This window comes from Lygodium microphyllum, chromosome 5, assembly GCF_053477565.2.
Source record: "Lygodium microphyllum isolate KBCC chromosome 5, Lygodium_microphyllum_v1.1.10, whole genome shotgun sequence".
Taxonomy (NCBI): domain Eukaryota; kingdom Viridiplantae; phylum Streptophyta; class Polypodiopsida; order Schizaeales; family Lygodiaceae; genus Lygodium; species Lygodium microphyllum.
In genome coordinates this window covers 122,861,646-122,875,554 of record NC_141139.1, presented here as the reverse complement: position 1 = coordinate 122,875,554, position 13,909 = coordinate 122,861,646, and the positions used below count along the sequence as shown (strand labels likewise).

General features: G+C 44.5%; 1 protein-coding gene across 1 annotated transcript in view; it reads left to right on the top strand.

The window, feature by feature from the left end:
* Nucleotides 1-13,909, top strand: part of LOC148036358 (pentatricopeptide repeat-containing protein CRR2, chloroplastic-like) — a 91,457-nt gene that overhangs the window by 57,036 nt on the left and 20,512 nt on the right. Inside the window, exon 3 of the mRNA XM_087678348.1 lies at nt 3,267-3,364. Coding sequence (XP_087534474.1) covers nt 3,273-3,364 — 92 coding nt within the window. The 5' untranslated portion in view covers nt 3,267-3,272. The remainder of the gene's footprint in view (nt 1-3,266; nt 3,365-13,909) is intronic.

Here is a 13,909-nt window from a genome sequence, read left to right as displayed (position 1 = left end):
GCCAGGCTTAAAGGTCTCTTGCATTGGCAGATAGATTTCATTCGGCACTTGGACTTGCTCCCTTGGGAGGACTTACTTCCCTGGCATATGGCAATTTCCTCTGCGTCTTTGCCATGACTTGTGTAACTTTTTCGTGGCTTTGTATTGGGATTTTACACACGTTGGCTTAGAGCCCTCGTGTATCTTGTAATCATGTAAACTTGTATCTTTTTTTCGTAATTAATACAATTACCTTTTACGAAAAGAGAGAGAGAGAGAGAGAGAGAGAGAGAGAGAGAGCATAGTAGGGAGTGAGAGTGAGCACAACTTGTGGGTACAATGACGAGTGTACCTCTTTAGGTTTCTTAGATAGATATATATATGAAAGTATAAATGTGCTAAGGGTGTGTTTATACCTGTGCACATATAAAAGGCACGATGGCCCTTTATTCCCAACACACCCCACAAAGAGTCCCAAATCCATTCTGGAAAAGGAAAAGGCAATGAAATCTCCCCCTAATCTCATGAGATAAAGTACATTTGCAAGTAGTAGTAGTATTTGGCAAGCTAGTTTTGGAGTTGGCATTGAAGAAATTTATATGAACTTGTTGGCTTAGTGGTTTTGCTTGTGTCTTTGTTCTCTTGCTCCTCAGAAGTTTCTCTTCATCTTTATGAATCTCTAGAAAAATTGTCCCAAATATCTTTGATCCTTGTAGTCGATCACCCCACAAAGAGTCCCAAACCCATTTTGGAATAGGCAATGAAATCTTCCCCTAATCTCATGATATAAAGTACATTTGCAGGTAAATTGCTCCATAGTTTCAAACCTGTCGGTGGCATGTCTAGTAAATGGATACATCCTCAGATGTATGGATACGAATCTCAATTCCATGGGAGAGGTTTACTTCAGCCTAGCAATGATTCCCTTTGTTGACATGTGTAGGAAATGGTGTTGATATCGTGCCATCTTTGTGCTAAGGGGCTCAATAGGTGCACCCATGTATGATTTGTATCAATTTTAGAAATCTCCAACTTGATAACTCGATTTTGCTCTATATGGATGGGATTCAATTATTGGCATCCAAATTTCATAGCAATGGGAGTGCATACATTTGTAATTCATGTGTCCCAAACCATGATTGCATCATAGCATTTCGACAATGTCACTTCTCTGTTTGCCACTTGTTTGGAGGAGGTCATTGCCAATCATAGTGTGTGTGTGTGGAGAGAGAGAGAGAGAGAGAGAGAGAGAGAGAGAGAGAGAGAGAGAGAGAGAGAGAGAGAGAGAGAGAGAGAGAGAGAGAGAGAGAGAGAGAGAGAGAGAGAGAGAGAGAGAGAGAGAGAGAGAGAGAGAGAGAGAGAGAGAGAGAGAGAGAGAGAGAGAGAGAGAGAGAGAGAGAGAGAGAGAGAGAGAGAGAGAGAGAGAGAGAGAGAGAGTTATATTAATATCTACGAAAGGCGAAGTTGGCCTATGAGACCAAAATGTTACATACAAAATGTCTGGGAAACTTTCCAGGTCCCAGTAAGACTACCATCTAATGCTATGATAAACTGATTGAGTAGGTATAAAATGGTATATAGGCTGGGTACAATTCATATGTGTTCCAAGTATGGTGTGGAACTGCTCATGGAGCTTGGTCATCCTAAAATGTCCCGCACAGGTCTATCTAACATTGAGAGGTTGAATCGGCAAGGCAGGGCCCTCCGCTCGACATGTGCCTCCTGCGGGGGCTGGGGCCGGTTGGACGTGGGTGTCGGGCTTTGCTTCTTGTTGTGGCTATGGCTAAGGTGGTCCCCCGTGGCCAGGAGGTCTGCGGGGCTGGTGGGGGCTCAGGGGTGGGGATGGTAGTTGGCTCTCAGTAGAATTCTGTGAGCAGGCGTGGGGTGGCTCCCTCTCTCTGCTGTGAGGTCAGGAGGAGGTGGTCTTTGTGGCGCCGTATTTCCAACAGGAAGAGCCCAAGGCATCTCTGGTCCTTGAAATCATCACTCTGGAGAGTGGCCCGAATCCTTCTCTGAATAGGTAGTGGAAGCATCCCTAAATCTCGTAGTACGTTGGGCACCTGCATATGTAGTGTTCTTTTGTCTCCGGATCGAGCTGGCAGATTTGGCAGATCCGATCTTCTAGGGGGAGGGGGTGGGCCCCGTATCTACCTGTCTCGACTCGTAGTTGGTGTGAAGATGTACGGATCTGTTCGATGGCGCTTCTGACTCCATGGGACAAGTGTGTGTCCATGTAGCTTGGGCGGGTAATGAAGCCGTCTGGAGATATGTGTAGGAAGTGCTCCTGGTAGAAAGCCTTCTTTGTCCCTGGGTCTTCTGTAGGAGTCACCCACGTCTTGAAATGATGTCCATTCTGATGATATGGTTCACCTCCTCTTGGCAGAGCTCTAGGTGGGGGCAATCTAGGCTGTATTGTAGTGGGGGGAGGTGGTCCATGTGTAGGCCATGTGGCCATAGCCAGGTCTTTGTTCCGGCATACCAGCATTCAGTGTCCCCTTGCAGTGCCAGCTGTTTGGATGACTCCAACGCGAGTCTGGGGTACAGATGCCGGGGCAAGTCCCATAGTGGATGCAAGAAGGCCACTGTTTGGAAGAGGGCCTCAGCTACGATGGACGGTGGCCCCATCTCTGCTCTGATGATCTTGTGTGGCACAGAGGGCTTGCTCCGGATCTCATCCGTGAGATCATAAGTACTAGGGGTCTCTCCATCTGCTCCCATCCCTCATAGGTGGCCTCCTCCTGAGGCAATGGCTGGCCCTGTGTGGCCCTCCTCATGTGGTAGAGACTAGATTCCCATATGGGAGCCCCATACAAGAGTGCTGGTGTGACTGGAGTGTCAAATAGCTAGAGCTTTGTACGGGGCTCGTGGAATTGTATGTGGGCGCATTGGTTCTCCATGGATCCGAGGACTGCATAGCCTCATGTCAATCTATCTTTTGCTGCCTTTCTCAAAGTGAATCTCAGGCCTGAAAATGTAATCCCTAGATAGACGTATCTTTGGATCACTTCCATGATTTCCACGCCGTATGTGAAGGGGGGTACTGACCGTCGAATCCATTGGGTTGAAGTGTTGAACACCATGACCTTGGTCTTCCCCAGGTTCATGGTGAGGTCTTTATCTTGGCAAAAGACCCGTAGTGCCTCCAATTGGCATTGTAGCCCTTCGGGCGAGAGAGAGAGAGAGAGAGAGAGAGAGAGAGAGAGAGAGAGAGAGAGGGAGAGAGAGGGGGGGAGAGAGAGAGAGAGATAATGTTTGACTTGCTTTGACATAAATATTTTACAGTGCAGCTATGGATGAGGATCTATACAACTATGGGCAATTGGAAATGGGTGGCAGGTATCGCAGCTCAAAACTTATGTCAAACAAACCTATTGAACAAAAGCAGGTGTTGTCTCTTTTCTTCTCTCTCTCTCTCAATATTTTGTATTTTTTATGACATGGATTACATATGTGCATAGAGACACACACACACACACACACAGAGGAGGAGGAGGAGGAGGAAGAAGAAGAAGAAGTAGCAGAAGCAGCAGCAGCCTAGTAAAAACTAAACCAGTTTATTAGACATGTCCATGTACAAAGGAAAATCCTTATGTTAGGAAAGTGAAAAATGAAAAAGGAAAAATCCCATTTAAATGTGTAATAATTGTAGGCATCATCATATAGGCAAGCCCTCAGTGTATACAAGTATGCCATTTGGAGAAGTGAAGCTTTATTCATGTGAGATACATAGATGCCATGTAGATCTAACACCATCCAGTGAGTATAGGGGGAACAAGCTCTTGAGTAGCTCATGGGGAATCGGCATTGGCTTGCTAGGCTAGATGTGTCTCATAGATGCCACAGTTAAATTTGGATGACCCCTTGCTAGTGGGACTATGGCCTCCTCTTGCTAAATACATTGGGTTGTTGTTCAACCCTAATCTCTTGTTCTCTCTGTAGGGACAGTCCTCTTGGTCTCTCTCTCCTTATATCTAAAACTCTATCATGTATGTCTATCATACTTTATCTTGTGCATCTACTACCAATAGGCATGCTTTGACTCTTTGGATCTCCAATATGTATTGGTCCAAGTATCTCTGATTTGATGTTCTCATTATCGATTGTATAGTTTGCTAACATTGAAACAATGTATGATACTTCTCATATTTGGGTGTAGGCACTACACCTGCAGAGGAAATGCTCTTTTGTTTCTACCTCCATGGCATTGTTAATAGATCCTCTCCTCCCTGGGTACCTGTGAGGCCTTGGCTATCTCTCTCTCCAGCTGCTGGTGTGACGATACTTTGAGTTGGCATAGGGCAATTCACATGGTTTGTGGCATGCAAAAATTGATGCACAAGGGTCTAGTAATGAACCCATCTTTGGTGAGGCCCATGAAAAGGTCTTTGTAGTACTACATCTTTGTGGAAAGAGGAGTTTGGGGTGCCACCCATGTCCTATATGTGAAGATATGCTATTGAGGAAGCACAATATGCACGACCAAGATTGAAACACAAAGACTCAGATAGAGACAAGCAAAACTCAAATCCCAAAAGGAAATCACAAAACGCAAAACTCAAACACAGCGGCCAAAGAAGGAAGATGAGCTGGAGGATGTCAGTTCTTGTGTGGTGTTGAGAACCATGTGGATGAAAATGAAGAAGCATTTCACCGAAGAGTAAGGATAGAAGACACTACCATGATAGCATCAAGAGAGATGCTGCACGATCCATCGTAGGAGGGGAAGCCTCCATACTGGTAGAAGAGCAAAACTCCAAGCAGATGAAACCATGAAAGGAACGGCATGTATCTCTTGTTTGCAGTTTAGGAAGGATTGGTGCAAGCTTGTATCTTAGCCCTACATTGAAATACAAAAACTTTGCAAAAGAGATCAAGATCTGCAAGCATAGAGATGAGTAGTGAGATGTTTCAAAAAACAAAACTGAAAATAAAGGAAAGCAAAGCTAAGTGCAATGCAATGAGTAGGTAAGTATGTAGCGGAAGTCTAAAAAAGTGAAAGGTTAAGTGTATGGCCACCATCGCGTATAATGAGGTGGGGAAGGGGTCCTAGAAGTTGCAGTGGATACCCTAGGAATGGATGTGTAAAGTGCAATAGGCGAGCCACTAGTAGACCAATCAGCCAATCCTTGAGGAGTAGTGAAGGAGATAGGCTGTTGAGACTGTCTATGTGTTACATATCCAGTAGCTGCTAAGGCAGATGGAGCAGATGGTGTAGTAGTGAGAGGCGTAGCCCCACTACATAAGCCAGCTGCAGTGGAGGTAGTCACAACAGTGTGTGGTGGTTTTCTAGGAGGAAGACCCTGGGCCTTGGTACGACACTCGTCCACATGGCCTACTAACCTCTGGCAATGTGTGCGAAACCTATTTTGCTTAGGAATTTGTTGCCAAAGGGATTATGTTTCTTTGGTTTTGTCGGAGGAAGTGGTGTCACCCTTGTTTTGGTTTGCCTTGCATCTTAGAAGTTCTTGCCATTGTTGGTTTTCCTTCCTAGAGAAGGGGCAACCGACCCTCACATCTCTGAATGGATGTGTGAAGGACTTCTTGTGGACTTGATCATGTAGTCTCGCGATGGATGGTGGGATGGTGAATGAGAAGGTGCTAGGAGCTGAGATGGAAGATCCAACCCCTAGTGTGCTTTGAGTGGAAGTGGAGTGTAATCTCAAGTTTGGGAATGAAAATGTGAGTAGATCAGAATGTGGAGAAGACAATGGTGGGATGGGAGGAAGTTGAGAAGTATGGTTTACTTGCTTAAATGAAACAGATAATAAGGATATACTTGATAAAGAATATTTGCTTCGAGAGCCTTCTCTATTAAAGATAACACACTGAAAATCATCTGGATCCTACACAATAAGAGAAGAAACAGGAGAGGGGTTTGGCTCATATGACTCAAAAGGGTTATTCAAACCTAACATAAGTCTTGGCTAAGATAAAGGAGATGGATCGCTAGACGCACCGAATGTTGTGGTCCCTCTAAGATCAAAGAGGTAGCTAGTCTCACCAATTGGTCCAGACAGAGTAAAAGCACTCGTTGGAGGAGTGTAAACCGAATGTACATGATGTGCAAGTGCTCCTCAAACTCTTCATCTGTAAGGTGACCAAAACGAGAAGAAGAAGACGGTAAAATTGAAGGTTTGTCTACCTCCTCCTTGAGACCATAATGCCTTTTCAAAGCCTCCAATGATAGAGAAGCCGGATAGGGCATCATAAGATCCTTAGAAGAAGGTGCCTGAGACATTATGAGTTAGAATTGAGTCATGTGTGAGTCTCACACAAAGACTAGCCTTCACCATCACTGAAGGATACTCTTTAGAAGAGCACTGGCTCTGATATGCTAGGGTTTTCATGTGAAGAAATGCTAGGGTTTTCATTGAGGAAATGCAGCATGTATAACCAAGACTAAAATACGAAGACTCAGAGAGAGACAAGCAAAACTCAAACTCTGAACGCAAAACACAAAACTCAGACATAGAGAGAAGAAACTTTGAAGTGAATGAATGCTGTAAATGAATGTAATGAGTGTACATAATGGCCAAGGGCAAAGCAATGCAATGTCGGAGAGTGACGTCTATCGGAGATGGATCCTGAGTGGCTGTGACCACCAGTCAGAGTGCGGAGTGTGGGAAACACCAAACGTTGATCACCAAAGTGTTAGGGAATGGAAGCGATTGCAAAGGATGATGCGCGATGATGAGCGTGGTAGTAGAAAACTGCAAAAGCAAGAGTAGAAGGGCTGCTTGGAGGAGGAAGAGCACAACCAGTTGTCACTTGCAAGCAATAGGGTCAAACGCAAGGTGTAGAAGGTCACCTAATGCTATGGAAGGGAACTACGAGAGAGCGCTAGAGAGTGGGTGACAGTTGTGGAAGAAGGCACTTGGTATTGGAAGAGCTGATGGAGGAGTGGCAGCAGTTGTGAAGGGTAGACCACTATGTGCGTGAAGGTCGATGACTGAAAGCTGCACTAAAGAATAAGACTAAATGGTGGGCAGCTTGTCTATTTGTAGATGTTTAAGGGTGCCCCAAAAATTAGGGTTTTGGGGGACCATTGAAACTTTCTCGAACCACGCACCAAATTTGCGTTTTTCATTAATTAAGCATGTATTGGGGCTATTTAAAAATGCTAATCAGCTACAAAGTGTGTTTTAGCTCAACACTGTATGTGTATCTTTGACACAAGTTATACTTGATGATTGTGTTTCTCTTTGTATGTGAGAGCTGGACAAAAAGGTGAGTAAGACTCATCATGTTGATGTCATACCTAACCAACAAATTGGAAGTACCATGAGCTCTCACATCCCTTTGGGTCATTTGTCTAGATGCCTCCAATGCCCTCCATGGTAAAACGTGTAAATGTCATGTCTTGTATTCATATAAAAGTGATTATTTGGAAGAGAGCCCCTATGTCCATGGGTGTTGTAGCAAACTCTGCTCTAAGAATCTCATGGGATACTGAGGGTTTGTTGCATATTATGTGTGACAACAAAATAATTTGGGGCTGCTCTATCTGTGTCCAATTTGATGTAGCTAGTTTGGGGGACCCAAACAATTGTTGAATACATGAGAGCTGGGGTGACCATGGTGTCAAATAGCCATTGCTTCATATATGGCTCCTGTAGATATGCCTGATGGCATTGTCTCTTTAAAAGCAAACTCAAATACATGTATAAAACATTTATATCTTTCTTTACAAAGAACCTCTTGGCCAACCAAGCAAACTTAAAGACAGGTATGAAACAAAACACGGAGCCAAAAGCCTAGAAAAAGCACAAGATTGTACAACAAAAAGAAGAAATCATGGAATAGTCGCAACTAGTATTGATGATATTCATCCGTAGAGCAACCACTGCCAAGAAGGCCTTAGATTTATGTAGTGTCTATGATTTATCATATAAATTTCACTAGTATGAGGGACATGTATGCTTGTGATGAAGACTTTAAAATCATTTGGGAGAATTTATAGCTTGGTAAAAAGGTAACACTTTTCATGGAGAATAAGTTATGCGTTACTAAAGTTTGTAGGCCTAGAGTAATGAAAGAATGTCATGCTGCTCCTTAAATGGCTCATCATGGTATTTTGGTCACAACCAAGGCACTTGAAATGTATTTCTTTTGCCGAAGTCTTCGATTAGACATTGAACAATTTGTCAAAGAATATCTTGTGTGCAAAAATATAAAGTTTGATCGCCCAAAGATTGTATGGCTTTTGCAACCATTACCAATTCAGAGCCAACCTTGGGAAAGCATTGCTATGGATTTTATTTTTGGCTTGCCAAAATCAACAAATGGAAATGATGGCATACGGACTATTATTCACAAGTTCAGCAAGCGAACTTATTTTATACCAGTCAAGCAAATTATCAAGTCTCAGTATATCGCTAGAATATATATTCAACAAATCTTCAAGTATCAAATTAAGCACTAATTGTAGCAAGCATAAAATTCACATAGACTGAAAATGCATGCCTTACCACTTTAATCTTAGACATTGGGCACCTTGTTGATCCCAAAATTGGTGCCCCTTGCGGCACTTCTTTATCTTATATTGCAAATGGAAGGAGTATAATCGAGATCCTTTGATCTCTGTAGAGGCGAGCTCAAGCTCAACCGCTAAGACCCACGAACCGCTTATTGTTTAAGCGTTTCAAGCGAGCACTAATGGCTACCTCTCACATAGCCGACGCGCTATCCATCTCTACGAGTGTAGTGAGCTTACCTTGATGTCCAAGTGAGTTGCTTCCTCTCTCAAGCACTCCGATAGCCCCACGATTCGTGATGCAAGCTTAAGCATCCTCAAGCCTCTTCCTCCAAGCTTCACAATTCGTGATGCAAGCTCAAGCATCCTTAAGCCTCTTTCTCCAAGCTCCATCCTCCATAGCCACGCATGGGACGTGAGAAGAGAAAAGAAGAAGAAGGGAGGAGATGGTGGAGAGCTTCACCTCCAAGATCCCTCACTCTCACACACTCACTCTCTCACTTGCTCATACTCCCTCCCTCAAGCACTCACGAGTTAGCAAGAGAAGAGAAGAAGAGAAGAAGAATAAGAATCCACTTTGCCACATACCAAAGAATGAGCTCTCATTTACTTTTTGAACTTTATGTACAAAACCCTCTTTCCCTTGGGTGGTCATCCCCTTTTTACGTGGCCGGCCATAGCCTAGGCTTTTGGAATGAGCCCTGGTCTTGGAGGGATTTATGGACCTGTTGAAGGGATTTATGAAACTGAAAGGCCTTTGCGTTGGATATGATCCCTAGTGTTGGAGGGAGGCTAGTGGACGGATCCGGCTTTGAAATTGAAGATAAAGTTGGATAGATCTGTTGTTTGCTCCTCCGTGGCTGCCGTCTCCGACACGGTTTTAAATGAGCTTCTTCATTCACTTTTTGACTAGGGCTGTTGCGTCCGCCCCTTGCTTTGTTGTGCCTGCATGGTGATATGTTGCATAAGATGGGGAGTACATTGCATGGATGATGGGGTCTCTGGAGTTGGTGGTGGGAGCCTTTGTTTGTACTTGGAAAAAAAAGAAGGTGCACTACTTGGGGGTGTGTTTGCCTTACCGTGGAGTGCGTGGTGCCGGTGCTTGTGGAACTGGGAGATGGGTCTACCTTGGGCAAGCTCTTGGTGGTGTCCCACACTTGAGGACTCAGTCGGTGTATCAAGAAGGTGCGGTGCAGGGGGCTTAGGGTAACAGGTCTAACCGTAGGCGAGTGTTACCTCCCTAGGTGTGTCCTACCCTTGATGTGCCCTAAGCGTGAAGGGGGATTAAAATGAGGATAGGGGGGTAGGGACGGAGCCAGTTGACCGAGGCCATCGGACGTACCTAGCTTGAGGATCCCTAGGTGTAGTGACTGTGGTCGATGTAAAACTTGCGGTGGCTACATGTGATATCTTTTCCTTTTTCTTTTTCTTTTTCTTTCTCTTCTTTGTTTCTCTCTCCCTTAAAAATTTTTAAATATAAAATATTATAAAGTTACATGGTCGTGAAAGAAGTTTAATCTTTGTCATCAGAGTGAGGTGGAGAAAGGGGCTTAATAGATTTATTAAGGAATCGGCAGCTTTGGAGATACCCCTTGAGGTTTAGGCGGACTTGAAGGGTGGTGGTGGAGAGGAATGGATAATTGCAGTGGGTGAAGTGGCTATCATTCATGTCCTCTAGTAAAGCTAAGCAAAATGAAGGCAATAGAGTAGCTGGCATCATTAGTCGAGCCATCGCGTAACTATCTATAGTGTTAGGATCAAAGTGGAGTATTGGGAGGCCATGCTCCTACAGGGTGGTATCTTGCCTAGGGAGTATCCTACGCAATCTAAGGTAATTAATAAGTAGTAATGAAGGCAGGGTCACGGCATGAAGAGATTTCGTTAGTGAATTGGATTAGGGTATCATATAAGTTTTTTGATGTGAAGATAAGGGGATCTTCATATGTAGTACAATGAGGATTATGGATTATAGGGAAGTCGTAGCAGCCGTGGACATTGGAGTCAAAATCCACTCCTACCCTTCGAGGGTAGGGCATAAAGGTTGGGTCATTCCGCTCGAAGGGTTGAGCGTTGCAAAAGGCCATCCAAGTGTCCAGGTTGGTGTTGCAGACCCTTATTCTCCATGTAGGTTGGCATTTGTAGCCGGGCATTGACCTTCGTACTTCAAAAACTTTATTTTGCCAAACTTTGGCATCTTCAGCGGCCCATAATGTGTGGTTCTGCGCTCTCTTCTCTAGTCATTTCTGGCCCAACGTGCTTTCGATGTTAATAACCTCCTCCACCTCCTTGATGGGCAAGATCCTAAGCAAGGTGGTGTGGAACTGGAAGTTAAAATTGAAGGGGCTTCTGGACATTTCTTGGCTCTCCTAGATTACAAGGTCGGTGTGGAAGCTTGTTGGGGCATTGTCCTCACATGGTGGGATAGGTGCCTAGGGTGCCCTCACTCCCTTGGCGTTCCATTTTCTCCTTGTCTCCTCCACCATTTGTTTTCTTTTTTCCCTCAGTGCCGCCTTTCTTTCTATGCAAGTGTCTTTGTGTTGTTGCTTTTCAAGCCACGGGGAAGGAGGTGGTGGGACAAGCTCCTCTTTGCGTGGTCCCATTTCCATGTGTTGGATGTAAAGTCCCTTCGTATCCGTGTAAAGAGATTGACGGGTGTGAACACACCCTTAATGTACCCTAACATATAAATACATTCTTTTTATTCTTTGTGTACCATCACATCGGTACACCTATCTCTGCATTCACTCTTCCTCTGACTCTCAGCTCATCTCTGCTCTTCAGCTAACGCTTTGACCTTGCACGCCATTGCGCACTCTCACCCCTTCAAAGTGGTATCAGAGTGCGACGATCCAAGCTCGTAGACGAGACAGGTGCAAGCAGGTGTAGGTGATAGCTACAGCTATAGGAGAGAGGAAGCAGTCGCAGGCGACATCGACATTCGGGGAGGACCATGGCAGGTCCAACGTGGACGAGCGACAGTCGGAGGCAGCAACAGCGGGCGTGACGACTAGCGTGACGGCTGAAAGGCAGTGAACATCGCGTCGACACGCCAGCGTCCAAGCGCAGCATGACCAGCGTGATGGCAAAAAGGTAGTCAACTTCTTGTCCAGTAGCGACATGCCAATGACACCAGGCGTAGCGCGACCAGCATGGGCGGCAGTTTGGTAGGCGTCACGTCGCCTGACAGGTCACGGACTTGAACGTCGGGTCAACGGAACCATATTCCGTTTTTTTTCAGAAATAGTTGAGATTATTTTTACCTCCTCTCTTCCGGGTGTTTCCATGTGCAAGCACAGTGTGCAGATTTGTGTAGATTTAGGCCTAGAAATTTGGGGCTTTTCAGATTGAGTGCTGCTCATGCAAGATCGAGGCATCTGCGTTAGAAATTGTAGACATTGTGCGCGTTTGAATTGGGAATTTTGCCAAATTTACTGAAATTTTACTCATCCGAGTGAAATTTCTCAACGTTGGACCCATAAGATTTGGGGCTTTTGTTGTATTGGCGAAATTTTGGTTAGCTGAGTCAGATTGGCAGACATTGGTGCACAATTGAACCCGAGAAACTTGGGGCTTTTCAAAATTTTGTGAAATTTTGCTAAATTTACCCGTTTTATGCTTTCGAGAACATGTATTAATGCAATCGGGGCAGATTGGTCGATGAAATTTTGGGGTTTTTACTGAAATCTGTGGATTTTGGCAAACTTTGGGAATATTTCTGAAGCAATCTTGTTGCCATAACCAGAGTGATTTGAGCATTTTTATCTCCCGCTTGTGCGATTTTGGAGAAATTGCAGAGAATTGTTGGTGTTTTGGGCTATCACAAGTTGATACGAGCACATATGTATGCAGTACACATGTTGGGCAGCTCCCATTGAGTTGATGTATTGCTGATTATTCATGTTGCAGCAGTCTTAGTGATCATTTGTAGATTTGGGATTGGTCCAGATGTATTTTTGGTGATATTGCTGAAGTGGGAGTTATTTGGCAGTGATGTATGCATTTATTGTATGCTGAAATTGCAGTCATACTGCTGAAAGTCATTCATTCTACTGCTGTACATGTACTTGGACTGAATCTTGCTATTGTTTGCTGAAAAATTGGGCTGAAATCAGCTGAATATTCAGCTCATTTTTGCTGTCATAAATTGCAGCATTGAATTTCTGGTGTATTGCTGAAAAATGGCTGCAAATGCTTCTAGCAGCAGTGACACAAAATCCCTCTTTGAAATCAAGAGGTTTGATGGCACTGGCTTTGGCTTGTGGAAGGATAGGATGCAAGGCATTTTGTTTCTCAAGGACTGTGAAGATGCTCTCTTGGAGACTAAGCTTGCAGCTATGACAGATGTGGATTGGGCTAGACTTAATAAGAATGCCATTGCATACATTAAGATGGCAGTGTCTGATGATGTACTTACAGACATCAAGCGTCTTTTGGTGGCCATTGATTTTCCAACATACTTGCAGTTATGTTAAGCACTCTGATGTCTACAAAGACACGATGCAAGAGAAAATCATAGGCAACCTCTAAATCCCATTTTGGTTACGTTATCCTTTGAAAAATGGGGTATTGATTTTATGGGACCAATATACCCTTCATCAACTATGTGAATGTGGTATATTATTATAGCAAAAGACTACTTTACGAAGTGGTCTAAAGCTCAAGCAACGGTAAAGGACAATGCTAAGGAGAGATCCAGTTTCATCATGGAGCATATTGTTTGTCGTTTCTATCCACTGAAGGAGATCGTGTTTGATTGAGAGTCACATTTCTTGAATAATGTTATAGTAGCCCTGACTGAAGCTTTGAAGATTAAGCACAATAAGACTCAACACCCCCTCTTAGGCCCAAAAAGGGGAACAAGAGAAGAGTGAGGTGGAGATGCAATGCTTATGCAGCAGGTGCCACTTGGACAGTGTCCCTCGTGGGAAAATTGTTCACTTGCCCAAGTGACCTAGTACAAAGATGATGAAAACATGCAATGCATAGGAGGAATGTTGGAGTTTGTGTGGTGCCGAGAAACATAAGAATATGCCCGTATTCGATCTCGAGAGGTGGCTCCATGCTAACCAAGTGACCAAGGCAAGAAGAGAAGAGGAGGAAGAAGACGTAGAGGATTCCTAAGATCCAAGATTTTCACCGGAAAGGAAACCTGTAGTAAAGAACAGTAGACAGAGTGAACTGGACAACCGGTAACACCTCGGGAGAGAAGCCACTAGCTCCGTGCATCCATGTTGGAAGGAATACGAAGGCCTCGTCACCAAGTCGTGGCTGAACCTCCGAGGTTCCGATCTAGGTGATACCTGAAGATCCTGGGTATTAGTAGAAGAGATGACTGGTCGAAGACAGCCACCCCAAGAAAGTAGAGGATGGGTGAAGAACTTCATGTGGAGTAGGTTTCCCCTCTGAGGTGGGAGGTGGAGGGGCCCCCGCTGAAGTCGAATAAGAAGTAGATGCCCC